Source organism: Strongylocentrotus purpuratus, unplaced genomic scaffold, assembly GCF_000002235.5.
Source record: "Strongylocentrotus purpuratus isolate Spur 01 unplaced genomic scaffold, Spur_5.0 spur5_scaffold_2, whole genome shotgun sequence".
Classification (NCBI taxonomy): domain Eukaryota; kingdom Metazoa; phylum Echinodermata; class Echinoidea; order Camarodonta; family Strongylocentrotidae; genus Strongylocentrotus; species Strongylocentrotus purpuratus.
This window is the reverse complement of record NW_022145605.1, coordinates 32,632,579-32,645,419: the sequence shown is the minus strand read 5'-3', so window position 1 is coordinate 32,645,419 and position 12,841 is coordinate 32,632,579. Positions and strand designations below refer to the sequence as shown.

General features: G+C 39.7%; 1 protein-coding gene across 1 annotated transcript; it reads right to left on the bottom strand.

Annotated features, from left to right (window-relative positions):
• Nucleotides 1-362: 362 nt before the first annotated feature.
• Nucleotides 363-12,562, bottom strand: LOC579937 (leucine-zipper-like transcriptional regulator 1). Its single transcript, XM_030992229.1, has 12 exons — nucleotides 12,402-12,562; nucleotides 11,650-11,796; nucleotides 10,803-10,857; nucleotides 9,902-10,105; nucleotides 9,119-9,235; nucleotides 7,774-7,998; nucleotides 7,207-7,323; nucleotides 5,360-5,528; nucleotides 4,388-4,572; nucleotides 3,445-3,542; nucleotides 1,998-2,184; nucleotides 363-1,398 (listed from the first exon to the last, which is right to left on the bottom strand). Exons 1-12 carry the CDS (start codon nucleotides 12,473-12,475, stop codon nucleotides 1,219-1,221), a joined length of 1,758 nt encoding a protein of 585 aa, XP_030848089.1. The 5' UTR covers nucleotides 12,476-12,562; the 3' UTR covers nucleotides 363-1,218.
• Between the last annotated feature and the right edge of the window lie 279 nt (nucleotides 12,563-12,841).

Here is a 12,841-nt window from a genome sequence, read left to right as displayed (position 1 = left end):
ATGGACAAATGTCCTTTCCCACGACAGGGTATATTTAAAACATTAGTTGATCAGTGCCTTTTCCATACTGTTCTTCACAATATCTGTATCGCCCTTTCATGGCTTACATGTAATTCATGTGTTCTCTCGTTTCCCATCATGTTATACAGTACCAATAGGCTATTTTCGTAAAGTAAATCAAATTTAATGCATAAATCTTTCTGAAGTGCCTCATCACAAAATATTTGATTCACCTGTTACAAATATATGTCAGAATGCAAATTGAATACATTCTGTGTTGTAAGGTAGGACAAGCCATAATGTTTGTCCTACCTAGCAACAATTAATGTATGCAATTCACATTCTGATTATTGAAGTACAATTATTTGTAACAGGTGAATGAAATAATTTCTTACATGGCACTGAACAATGATTTGTGCATTAAATTGATTACCTTACGAAAATGGTATATTACTTGACTGACGTTACAGATTGACCATGGTGTCCTGTCGGCATTTTGCCAGATCTTTATGAGACTTGTCAATAGACCATTGACCAGACTGAGTACAAGTGACCTAAGGTCAACCCTAATCAATCGTTACCTTTGGTCAACATTTTATCATGGCAAAATATCACAAAATATAAATTTCTCATCACTCTCTTCTTTGTCCCCTCTTCCTTCTCAATCTTTTGCATAACCCTCCAGTTTCCACACCCAAATTGGCAGTAGTTGCAGCATTCAAAAAGTAACCCCATCAATGGCCTATGACCTCTGACCTACAGAGGGTGTTGGAGGTCAATGCCTCCTCAGTTATCACCTTGTCTATCTATGCTCTTACGTTTTATTCTTTACCCTCCTCATTAACATGTCTGATCAGCCATGGCATAGCATTAGGCTTCATTGACCTATGACATGAAATGACCTGACATGACATGGATATGAAAGGTCGTCACAGAGTCGCAATCCTTACACAAAACCTTCAGAGTCAGCTCAGTCATGACCACAGGAGCCCAATAGCATGGCATTACATCTACAGGTGACCCTAGTATGACCTATGACCTACAACACTGCATGCGACACAGTCCCGATTCATGTAGGTCATCATTAAGTCAAATGACCTTTGAACTAGCCCAGTCATGACCAAATCAATGCCTGAGGGTCCCAGTCTGGCTCCCGCTTATAAGGAAGCAGACCTGACTTTCCGACCATCGTCCCCAAACCAGAATCGCCTATCACCACTAGCCCCAGCCCTCCATGGCGTACCGCTCTGAGCGTGACCCTCCCCACGACCCCTGATCCTGGGGTGACAGGTCCTGACCCAAGTGAACTTTGAGCTCTGACATGCGTCTGGCCAGGGATGTGATGATCTCATGAAGGAGCTCCTTGCTCAGGAGACGCATCTTGGGGTTCTGAGCAACCTGAATAGCATGGAAAATCAAATGGAAATACGATAGAAAAATTTATTGATTTGTTTATATGAAAAATATTGTCCCCCAAAAAGATTACACACTTTCCAAAAATTTGTGTGTTAGTGGTCCAGAATCCTGAAGGTTTCATGCTTAAAGTGATTGGGTAACTTTGTCTCAGATTCTGAAACAATCCTGGATTTAGCTCATGCTGCAATAATAATCATAAATCTTTAGGTCAGTCAGGAACCCCATGACTTTTACAAGCTGATCGCCTGTCTGATTATCAAGATATTTATGATTGGAAATCAAAATTTCAAAATTTGTTTTCCTAACGGTTTTTATAACAATACAGTCTATTAGGGGAAAGAGATTTTTATTTTTTCAAGGCACTTCATTACCATTTTGCAGCGCAATTTTTTAAGGCTTCAATATGACACCATATCACAGACACTGATAACATGTACATGTAGGACTATGCATCTCAGATTTAATATCGTACGATGCCTTTAAGTAAATTATGGAACAAACGTTGCAGTTTAGAAAGAGAGAAAGAGAGCGGGAGAGAAAGAGCACATTAATAGAGACAAATTCAGCCATAAAATGACTACCTTTGGGAAGCTCCTGACGATGATCTTGAGGGCATGGTCCTTCATGTCCTTGGCTCCGACCCGGTCAGCAGCATCCAGAATCTGGACTACGTTCTGGATGGAGATGTTGACCTCGAGGTTCTCCTTGCAGAAGGCCTGGATCCGATTGTTGGTGAAGCCAAAGAAGTCAGGCGCACAGAACAGGTAGCTGGTAGCGGGAGTTCAAAGGTCAAGGAAACATTTATTACTTATTACCCAGTTTGCTAGTCCTTTTCAGGACTTTAATAATAATTATAATATTCCGCTTTTATATAGCGCCCAATACATCGATGTGCCTAAGCGCTTTACAGATATATTATTACCCCGGTCATCGGATTCAGGCTTACCCGCACACAATGTATGCACATTTTCCACTCCCAGGGGAGCATTCCAGCCAGTTGCCATTTTACAAGTGCACACTTGCTCATCCAACCACATGAACTTTCGCATCCTACCGGGTACCCATTTAATACCTGGGTGTAGAGAAGCAAGCGCAGGTAATTATCTTGCCAAAGGATATTAGTGCCGTGTCGGGATTTGAACCCTCGTCCTTTGCATCTCCAGTCAAGAGCCTTAAACTACTCGACCATGACACTCTTGACTTTACCCTTAAACAAAAGATTACCTTATATTCCTAAGTTTTCTACTTCTCTCTCTAACAGTGCATAAGTAGTCCTTCTTAGGATGAAGCAAGAAAGAATACTTCAACCTCCCCTTTTACTTGTCTATCCTCTTTTAAACCAACCACTCCTTTTCAGGACTGCCCTCCTTCCCACATGGTGAAAAGTGTATTACGGTAAACCAAATAAATGTTCAGATACAGTACAGTACAATACTTCCTACTATTGTATGGCGCCTGTTCCTGCACAAGTGTTCCAAAGTCGACTTCTGACACTCTGGACCTTATTCAGTTTTACATGAATGGGTGTGTGTGATTTTTTTCTTTTTTCTTCCCAAGAGCGCCTTGAGCAATTGATTTCAAGGGGATTTGGCACCTTATGAATCTATGTGCATCTACATAACACTAAACGTAACATAATACCCAACCTCAAAATATATGGCCTGAATTCACAAAGGAGGTTTGTCGACAAACCTCCTTTGTGAATTTGGGCCTATATGTTTGATAAAATAAATTTCAGAGCCAAAGTATCCAGAGCATATGTCTCATCACCACTTTTACATTGTAGATGTTGTAGGATAAGACTGAAAGAACAGGAAAATTTTCTTAAAGCCTGAGGGACGGAACCTGTTTATAATATCTCTCATGGCCTTGATTTGGGCAGTATATACCAACCACCGATCCTTGATGCCATACCGCTAGCAATCAGAACGACATGGATACAGTATCACTTCCCTGCTGATATTTTCCTCTACAAAATCTACAATATGGAATAAAATGTAGATTTTTAATAATTGTTTCAAAGGATACAGTGAATCTTCAGCAGGCATCGCCACAGAACCATAGTAGATGTATCTGAGCAGGGAATCAAAGGCTTGTCTTGACGGAATGGTCTCTCCGATCGTCACCTGTAGGTTTGCAAGGAAAATGGACGTAATAAAGAGCTCATCATGACAACTTTTGAGCCACTCTTGAGCTCATTAAACTGGCTTTCGTTGAAACAAAGAATATTTTCAAATTACCGGTACTCTTATTTGTCTACAAAATACTCAATAATCAAGCTGCACAATATTTAGATACCTGTTTGAATTTATATACACCTAACAGGGCATTGAGGTCAGCCAGTGATCCTTTCTGTCTCGCACTTTCAGTTACTTGCACATAAGCCGGTAATAGGACATTTACTGTATCTGCTTCACAATACTCGAATGATCTAGAATAATGATGCATTGATATTTCTGCTTAATTGGAATCAGATTAATGAAGAGCATACATAATACAGAATGCATTATACTATATACTGTTTACTGAATCAAATCAATATTCAAATAATCATATTACAATTGGGGATAAGTACTTCAAGGCACAGAGAAAATATATAACTACTGAAGAGACAAATGACAAAAGGAAAATCATACAATTTACATTTACATGTAACAATATAGTTGTAAGACCATAAAGATGGAAAGAGTAAGAATGAGTGAGTGACCAAGAGAGAGAGAGAGAGAGAGAGAGATAGAGAGAGAAGGGGGATACTAAGGACTATACTTTAAAAACAAGTTAAACTTTTCTACCCCCCCCCCCACCATGACCCCATCAAACAACACAAAATATAGATATAGATATTTCTTGTACAGTACATGTACCGGTATGTAACATCCATAGAGAACAAGGATTTAACAAAAGTTAAGATTTTGAAACCTTTCCACTAGATCCTTGAATTCACGTCGTGTTACTGAACATACACACTTACATTGACACTGTCATTCTCTGGCATGAACGATCTAAACATGGCCTCGAAGTAAGAGCTCCTAGCAGCCAGGATGGGCTTGTGAGCAGGGAAGGGCGTGCCATCAAGCATCAGGGTGATACAGGAATAGTCCTTGCCGGTCTTGCTCTTCAGAAAGTCCTCCATGTCGTGCTGTAGAGTGGTCATAGCTGGGAGAAAATAAGGAGATTCAGATGATAAACTTATTGATTGACTGACTGATATATTATTTGATTGATTAATTAATTGATCTCTTGGCTAAATCTTCAATTCCTCCTTTGACTGACTTTGAGAACATGTATATGATTGCTGAAGGGTGTGTCATCAAGCACGAGGGTTGTAAAGTGGTCATAGCTGGGAGAAACCAAAAGAGATTCAGATAATAAACTTATTGATTGACTGACTGATATACAGGTATTGATTGATTGATTGATTGATTGATTGACTAATTGATCTCTTGGCTAAATCTTAAATTCCTCCTTTGACTGATTTTCAGAACATGTGTATGATTGCTGTAGGGTGTGCCATCAAGCACGAGGGTGATACCGGAGTGGTCCTTGCCGATCTTTCTTGTCTGAAAAGACTTCATGTTGTACTGTTAGGTAGTCATGGCGGGGAAAAAACAAGGATATTAGGACCATTAACTGATTGAAAGATTGAGTCCAATCATAATTAGTTCATTATTTCGAATTCATCTGTTTTATTTTATCATAGAAAACTAGTTCCAGGTTGTATCTTATGCGCATATGGTAACTCGGAATTGAATTTAGTACGCATACAATACCCTTTTGCAAAAATAAAAGTTGTAACTGAAATTTTAAATATGATTGCACCAGCAAGAAACCACACAGAAACACAGCAGCACATATTTTGCTGATCGAAAAACAAAATTGTATATCAAACAATTCACATCAATTATTAAGAGAAAAAAATTAGAATTATAGAAGCAGGACTTACATGTTCTGTCAAATTCTGGCATCTTCTCGTGTTGGTACGGCCTGCCTGCTGCCAGCTGTCTTCTTCGAACCACTTCAACCATGAGTGGCTGAGCTAACTGTTCAAACTCTTTGCTCATGACAATGCCGTTGTAATTACTCTCCTTCACGACAAAGTTCAGGCAGAATTCCTGTTGGAGGAGCAGAGTGGTGAAAATATTAAATGGTGTTTTGTTACATACAACACCATCAATACAATGAATGTACTTGCATATCAACATGACATTATAAAACCCCCAAGACATCTAAAAGTACTTCCAACTATACCTCCACCATGAGTACCCAGGCGCGGATCCAGGATTTCTTAGGGGGGGGGGGGGCAAATTTGAAATCATTTTGAAATTAAGTGGGCTGAAATTTGAAGATAGAGTGAAATGGAGAGATGTTGCAATCAACCTCCGAACCGGGAGAAGATACTTAGATAGATAGATAGAAATTTGAAAATTGTGCTGGCTAATATTTTGCTCAGGGGGGGGGGGGGGGGGAGGGGGGTAGTGAGCACCTTTTCTTTTTTTTGGCCCTCAAAAATTTGAAAAATCGCAACAATCTCCAAAAAAAGGTAAAATTGAAGTGTTTTTACATATTTTTTCCCAGGGGGGGGGGGGGGGGGGGTAGTGAGCACTTTTTATTTTTTTTGACCCTCAAAAATTTGAAAAAATGCACCCCCCCTCCCTGGCGCTCAAAGAGGGGGGGGGGGGGGCCCATCTCCAAAAAAAGGTAAAATTAACGTGTTTTTACACGTGTTTTTTCCTCTGGATCAGCCACTGCGAGTTCCTGAGCTAACTGCTCAAACTCTTTACTCTCCTTCTCGACAATGTTCAGGCAGAATTCCTGATGGAAGAATGGGGTGGCAAAAAATGAAACTTTGTTGTTGTCATACACACACTGTACAAGTAAAATAGCATCAACGTGTATGTAATGTGACAATTGTTTTTTAGGCAGTAGCCTAGGCTTTAATGTTCTGTTGTTATATTCAATAAACAAGTTATTCAGTGACAATAATTCAACAAATTATAGGCTAATTTGTATTCCCCCCCCCCCCTCAGTCTTTTGTCAGTCTGTTGTAACACTTGTTGGAGTGAGCAGAGATATAAGAGGAGCTGCTTTCTTTTACCCAAACTCTGAGGAATCAATTTTTGTTTATCTTTGTTAAACAATATGATGAACTCTTCTACTACATTCATGAGGGGCGATAGCTCAGTGGTAGAGCAGTGGTCTCGTAACCAGGAAGTCCTGGGATCCAAACAGAGTCGATACGCTTATGCCCTTTGGTAAGGCATTAATCCTTATTACTATTCGGAGAGGACTTAAAGGTAAAGACCAGTATTGGAAACGCCCCAATTTCAAAAAATGAAATGGAAGCTCTCATTACCAATCATGTGAAAGAATATGTTTTGACTAATACGTGATGATAAAAAATTTGCCGGGAAACCGCCTACTAATTCATATATTTGGTAAATTTTTTTCTCTCATGGTCTGTGAGAGATATAGGGTAGTCCCATATACATCTTTCTGTGTATAGTGCTTGTGACTTTACGAAGAATGGGCCAAATTTCTTATCATTTTGATGATTCCAGAACCTTGCAGATGCTAGATGCTAGATGATCAACCTTTTCTGATCGATTCCACAACGTTTCTTTCACAATGCAATCGCATGACCATAACTGGTCTTTACCTTTAAAGCCGACGGTCCCCTGGTTGCTTTAACTTACAAGCATACACAGGCTTTCTTAGCTGTCAGGTAAAACAAACAATCAACGAACAATTTCAATAGGAATAAAATAGAAAAAGGGGACATTTGATGATTACCTTGATGAAATCAAGTTGCAGCCTGTCTGAATACTGTAAGACCTGAAGAACATTGAAGTGACCAATGGACACCCACAGGAAATGGACGCACATGTACTCCAGCTTGCGGAGAGAGAACTATGGGAGACAAAACAGAACATGGCTTTAATTTTTTGCTTCAATGATAGTGTTTATACAGTAGATAATTTGGCAACCTCTCATCTCCTCTGTTAATACATCTTTTCACATGATCTGTTTTCACTAATATCAAATATATTCATGCAGATAAATATATATAGATGCAGGCTATGTTTCAGTGAAAATACTCTGTCCCTCAGATAGGACGCTTAAAGGAGACCAGGTGTATAGGTGAGTCACCACCTCTGCATGTTGAGAACCCACTGCAGTATTTGTACAAGAGTAGGGGGATATCCCTGTTTAGTGATTCACCTGCACATCCCCAATCAGTTGTACAATGAGGAAAGACCCAAGGGTCAAAGTGATTCAGTTTCGCATTTTCGCCTCCCAGGCACAGGTGACGCCAAATACATGATAATAGTAATGGCATATATATTTGTTTGCATCTACCTGCACAGATAACCTGTAGACATCCATGAGTAGCAGAAGGAAGTCTGTGTTACGATCATCGAAACCTTGGAGCTTCCTGTCCACCTTGTCTGTATACAGGAACCACAGTAGGACCTCAAATGCTTCTGGTCTAGCATCTGGGACCTGGACCTGCGGTATACAGGGGTCCTTCTTCTTAGGGCTAGGAACACTGGCGGTGGAATCACTCTCTTGATCATTCTCGTTCTACAAGGATGATAAGGGACGATGAGGGATGGAGAGGAGGAGGAGAAAGAGGGAGAGGAGGAGGAGGAAGAGGAGGAGGAGGAGGAGGAAGAGGAGGAGGAGGGGGGAAGAAGGAGGAAGAGGAGGGAAAGGAGGAGGAGGAAGGGGTTGAGAAGGTGAAGAGGTGAAAGAGGAGGAGGGGGAAGAGGAGGAGGAGGAGGGGGAAGAGGAGGAGTGGAAGGAGGAGGGGGAGGAGGAGGACGACGACGATGAGGAGAAGGATGAGGTGGAGGAGGTGGTGGTGGAGGAGAAGGAAGAGGTCGAGTGTGTGGAGGAGTAAGAGGAGAAAGAGGAGAAGAAGAAGGAGGAGGACAACAATGACAGCGAGGAATACAGGGAAGGAAAAAATATGAAAGGAAAAGTGAGGAGAAAAGGTGCATGTAGGAGAAGAGGAACAACGTGAAGAAAGAGAATGAGAAAGGGGTAATTAAAAGTGAGCGAAAAAGAAAAGAAAAGGGAGGATGAAGAAGAAATAGAGTTACCAAAATTCCATTCGGCAAATTTACAATAATTGTTTTGAAGGCTATTAAAGATTTCATTTTCTGAACAAATACTACAAAGTTAAGGTACATTTCTATATCTCAACGGTCTACTATCATCGATAAATGTGCTTTCATACGAAGCCTAATGTCTTCAATCTGTAAATGGGGCATGACTCCTCTCCACCGCACAATCACAACCCATAGTTATGGATCGACAGAAGGTCTTTGGTACATAATTCCTTGGTGAATTGCTGTTTGGTCTGCAACCATTGGGTAGTAGAGGAACTAGTTGTAGACCAAATGGCAATAAACTTTTTTTCTTCAATGAGAAACAGTTCAATGTGAGGTTGATTTTAAGCTATTCTTGCTGTCATCCATACCTGTACTTCTTTTAGTTCATCACCGCTTTTTATATTTTGCCTATAACCATCATTACCTTAAAAAGGTGGTAATATTCACACACACAAATCATCCATGTTGACTTATGAATTTTCTCATTTCCATAAGCTTTAGTATAGGAGCCATCCGCTTCCCGTAGGCAATGGGTAACTTAATACAAGCAATCAACGTTTTACTACTGAGAATGGCCATACACGTACCTCTACATCGGTTTGGTCCACGTTGAGTTGTCTCTCCTTCGCTTGTTCTATCTTTAGTCTTAGATGCTGACATCTTGCTGCTATGATTGCCGCATGGGCAGGGATGACAACAGCACTCTGACAATAAAGAACAAGTAAAAAAAAATTATGCAAATATGTAGATGTTTTTAATAATGTGTTACTATTAACTAGATAAAGAATCATTCTTTGATGGCACCACATAATAACAATAACAGCAACAACATTAATAAAGATAGGAATAATAATACTATGTCTTTAAGCGCTGTACAGATCAGGGTTGCCTGCACACAATGTATGCTTATTCTCCACTCCCTGAGGAGCATTCCAGCCAAGCTCTATTTTACAGACGCTCACAATGTTGAGCAAAATACATTAACATTCGCATCTACCAGGTACCCATTTAACACCTGGGTGGAGAGTGGCAAATGTAGATTAACGTCTTGCCAAAGGCCAAACGTCAAAGGACGTTAGTACCGGCTTGGATTTGAACCCTGTACCTTGTGATCTATAGTCCGGTGACTTATCCACTGGACCACAAGACCTCTAAACCTACAACACCACATAGAGTGGCATAAGGTTGAGCACTTCACATAACTATATATCTGTATTAAAATAAGATGTGAGTACTTTCAGGGGCCTACGTTGAGCACAGTTTTACCTCTTTTAATCCCTATTTGCCATGCCTTCACATGTAAAATAGTTTTTAGTTTCTCATATGTTAACATAAAATGACTTTAATGTGACATTGTATCAAATTCTTACCTCTCCCACAATGAATTCCACATCGGTGAACTGTCGGCTGATGAGGAGCTTTCCAAAATCGTCTTTGAGAGTGCACTGCGGGTAAGACGCAAACTGGAAACGGTACATCTCGGCGCTCCGAATATTGTTGTCCACTGTCCCTCCGAAGATCAACATGGCGTCCCCTATCACAGAGGCAGCATGGAATAGTCTGCCTGATGGACACTGGGTTGAAACAAATGTTGTGAAACAGATTAAAATCATTAGAATACCATTGAGTACTAGTTTGCAATACTGCACCACCATCATCTAAGACAAGCATTCATACAATGTAACAACTTTATTTTTCGGAAAGAATATTATGTAGGGCTTATCAAGCAATTTTAAGCCAGTTAAAGACCCTACCCATTGAAAATAAAAATGTATATCAATTGGAAGCTGAATGAACATAAAATACAAATATAAAGGAGTAACAAAATGTTTTCCTTTTCAGTATTACACATAATGAAAAATACAAACTAATTTTTCACTATCCTTTAAATCGAGGGTCAACAGAGATCAAATCTGCCGCAGTTAAGGGGACAACATAACTTGATCGGCTTGCCTATATAGCTGAGGCAATGAGTTTGTGCTTAATTAATGCAAATTCATTGTGAATACGTGTATGACGTCATCAAGTCAACAAGAATTGATATTATTGTAATCTATGGCTGATAAGCTTTCCGTTGATACATAATTCATTAATTTAATCAAGCAACCAGAAATTAAGCAATCAGTGATCCTCTATTATGGTTTGGACCCTATTCTGCCATTTCAATGTGTTGAACGAATTAGCTAGCTACCCTTTCCAGTACACTCATAGCATTTGTAGGAGTACTATCCAAACATTCATGTATGCACAAACATCAAACAGAGAACCCACCTGACTATCTGGAGAAGGTTTGATGATGCTCCAAGTCCCATCGTCAATATCATAGCTACAACAAAAAGGAAGATGATACAATTATTTCAATTGGCCATTTTCGTAATATAATCAGATGCAATGCATGAATCTTCGTTAAGTGCCTAGTTACAAATGATTAAATTCACCTGTTACGAAATATTGTATATCAATAGTCAGAACGAGAAATGTAAAATTACGTCTTGTTGGGTAGGAACAATTAACACATGCAATTCGCATTCTGACTATTAAAATACATTGATTTGTAACTGGTGAATGAAATAATTTGTAACATGGAAGATTTATGCATTAAATTTGATTACATTGCAAAAATGGTCTATTTTAGACAGAACTGTCGCAAAACTCAATTCATACATATAAGGATTGTCTGAAGGGGTGGGGAGGGGGGAGATGGCAATGTTTGAAAACAGCAGTTGCTCAAATCTAGTCAGATCTTCTTATCTATGAATGTTATTCAAATACCTTGTACTATTTAGCATTTATGTTGCCAGTGAACCCAATGACTTTTACGAGCTGATCGCCTATCTGATTATCAAGATATTTATGATTAGAAATCGAAATTAAAAAATTTGTTTTCCTAATGGTTTTCATTACACTACAGTCTATTGGGAAAATGAGTATGGTAAAACCGGTCACTCAAAGATTTTTACTTTTTTGAGGCACTTCGTGATCATTTTGAGGTGCAAATTTTTTAGGGCTTCAATATTACACTTTACCAAAGACAATGATAACACGTAGGGCCGTACATCTCATATTTAACATTGTTAAACGATTCCTTTAAAGATTTGACGACAATGGCACTACATACCAGTGTAGCTCGTTTGGCAGTGTGTTGTCCGCCGCTCCACCAAAGACGTAGAGATGCCTGTCATGTGACACCATCACGTGACCATAGCGACGCTGAGGAGGGGGCGGGGTTCCCTTCAAGATGTGATCCGACGATATCTTCCTCCATCTGAAACAAGAAAGATGAAGAGATGCTATTGAGTGTTATAGTAAATGAAGAACGTTCATGAATGTGTGCCATATGATTTTCTTTACATACGTTGAAATAGACTATTACCAAATTATCCAAAAGAAATTAACTACTTCGCAGACTTGACCTCTATATTTACTGAAGAAATATGTGAATTTCCAAATGAGTTGTAGAAAAAACATAAAGAAAACTTGCAAAATTCATCTCCAAATTCTATTTGAAGAAGAAATATACTAATGGTGATTTTGTTTTTACTATCTTGCACCCATATACTTGTATGTAGTGAAAATATCATTTAAAACTAGTCTAAGTATCTTTTATAAGTTCTGCGACATATGATCCAGAGCCAATCGCTCCATGTCATGGTCTTACACCTACTACAATACGAACTGTAGATCAAACACTACAACTACGTGTAATCCTATTTCCAGCCAAGAGCTAAGTAAGAACCAATTGCAACCCCAGCTCCAACCCTGTACCAACAAAATAAAGTGTCACCTGAGCAAAGATAGGGTCACCCGTTTACAAGAAGTACATGTATACAAAATGCCAATTTTTAGGCTGATTTTAACTTGAATCCATACCTTCTCTCTTTGAAATCGTACTGATAGAGGTCGTTGGTGATCTTGGCTCCACTCTGCCCTGAGAACACAAACATGCTATCCCTGGATACAGCCACCGGGAAGTTACAGCATGTTGGAGGGTTGTCGCCTGTTTGCTGCACCTATCAAATACAGAAGATGGGAGATTGTTTAAGATTCACTTTTACAAACATTTACAAATCAAGGAAGAGGGGAGGGATGGTGGTGGGGGAGGGGGGGGGGAGAGTAGTGATGTGCCCTCTCCCTGAGAAGACCAATGTGTTATAACCCTAGATACTGCTACTGGGAAGTTACAGCATGTCGGAAGGTTGTCACCTGTTTGCTGCACCTATCAAATACAGAAGGTGGGAGATTCTTTAAGATTCAGCAAGAACTTTAAGAAACATTTACAAATCAAGGAGGAGGGGGGGGGGGGGGGGAAG

Bases quoted from the DNA above. Each gene is read 5' to 3' on its own strand.
- LOC579937 (XM_030992229.1), bottom strand. From the start codon at position 12,475: ATGTTTGTGTTCTCAGGGCAGAGTGGAGCCAAGATCACCAACGACCTC. The intron at 7,324-7,773 runs GTAGATGCAAAC...TGTCTCCCATAG, and splicing joins TCTACAGGTTATCTGTGCAG to TTCTCTCTCCGCAAGCTGGA. The intron at 2,185-3,444 runs GTATCCTTTGAA...TCCCGCTACCAG, and splicing joins ATGCCTGCTGAAGATTCACT to CTACCTGTTCTGTGCGCCTG.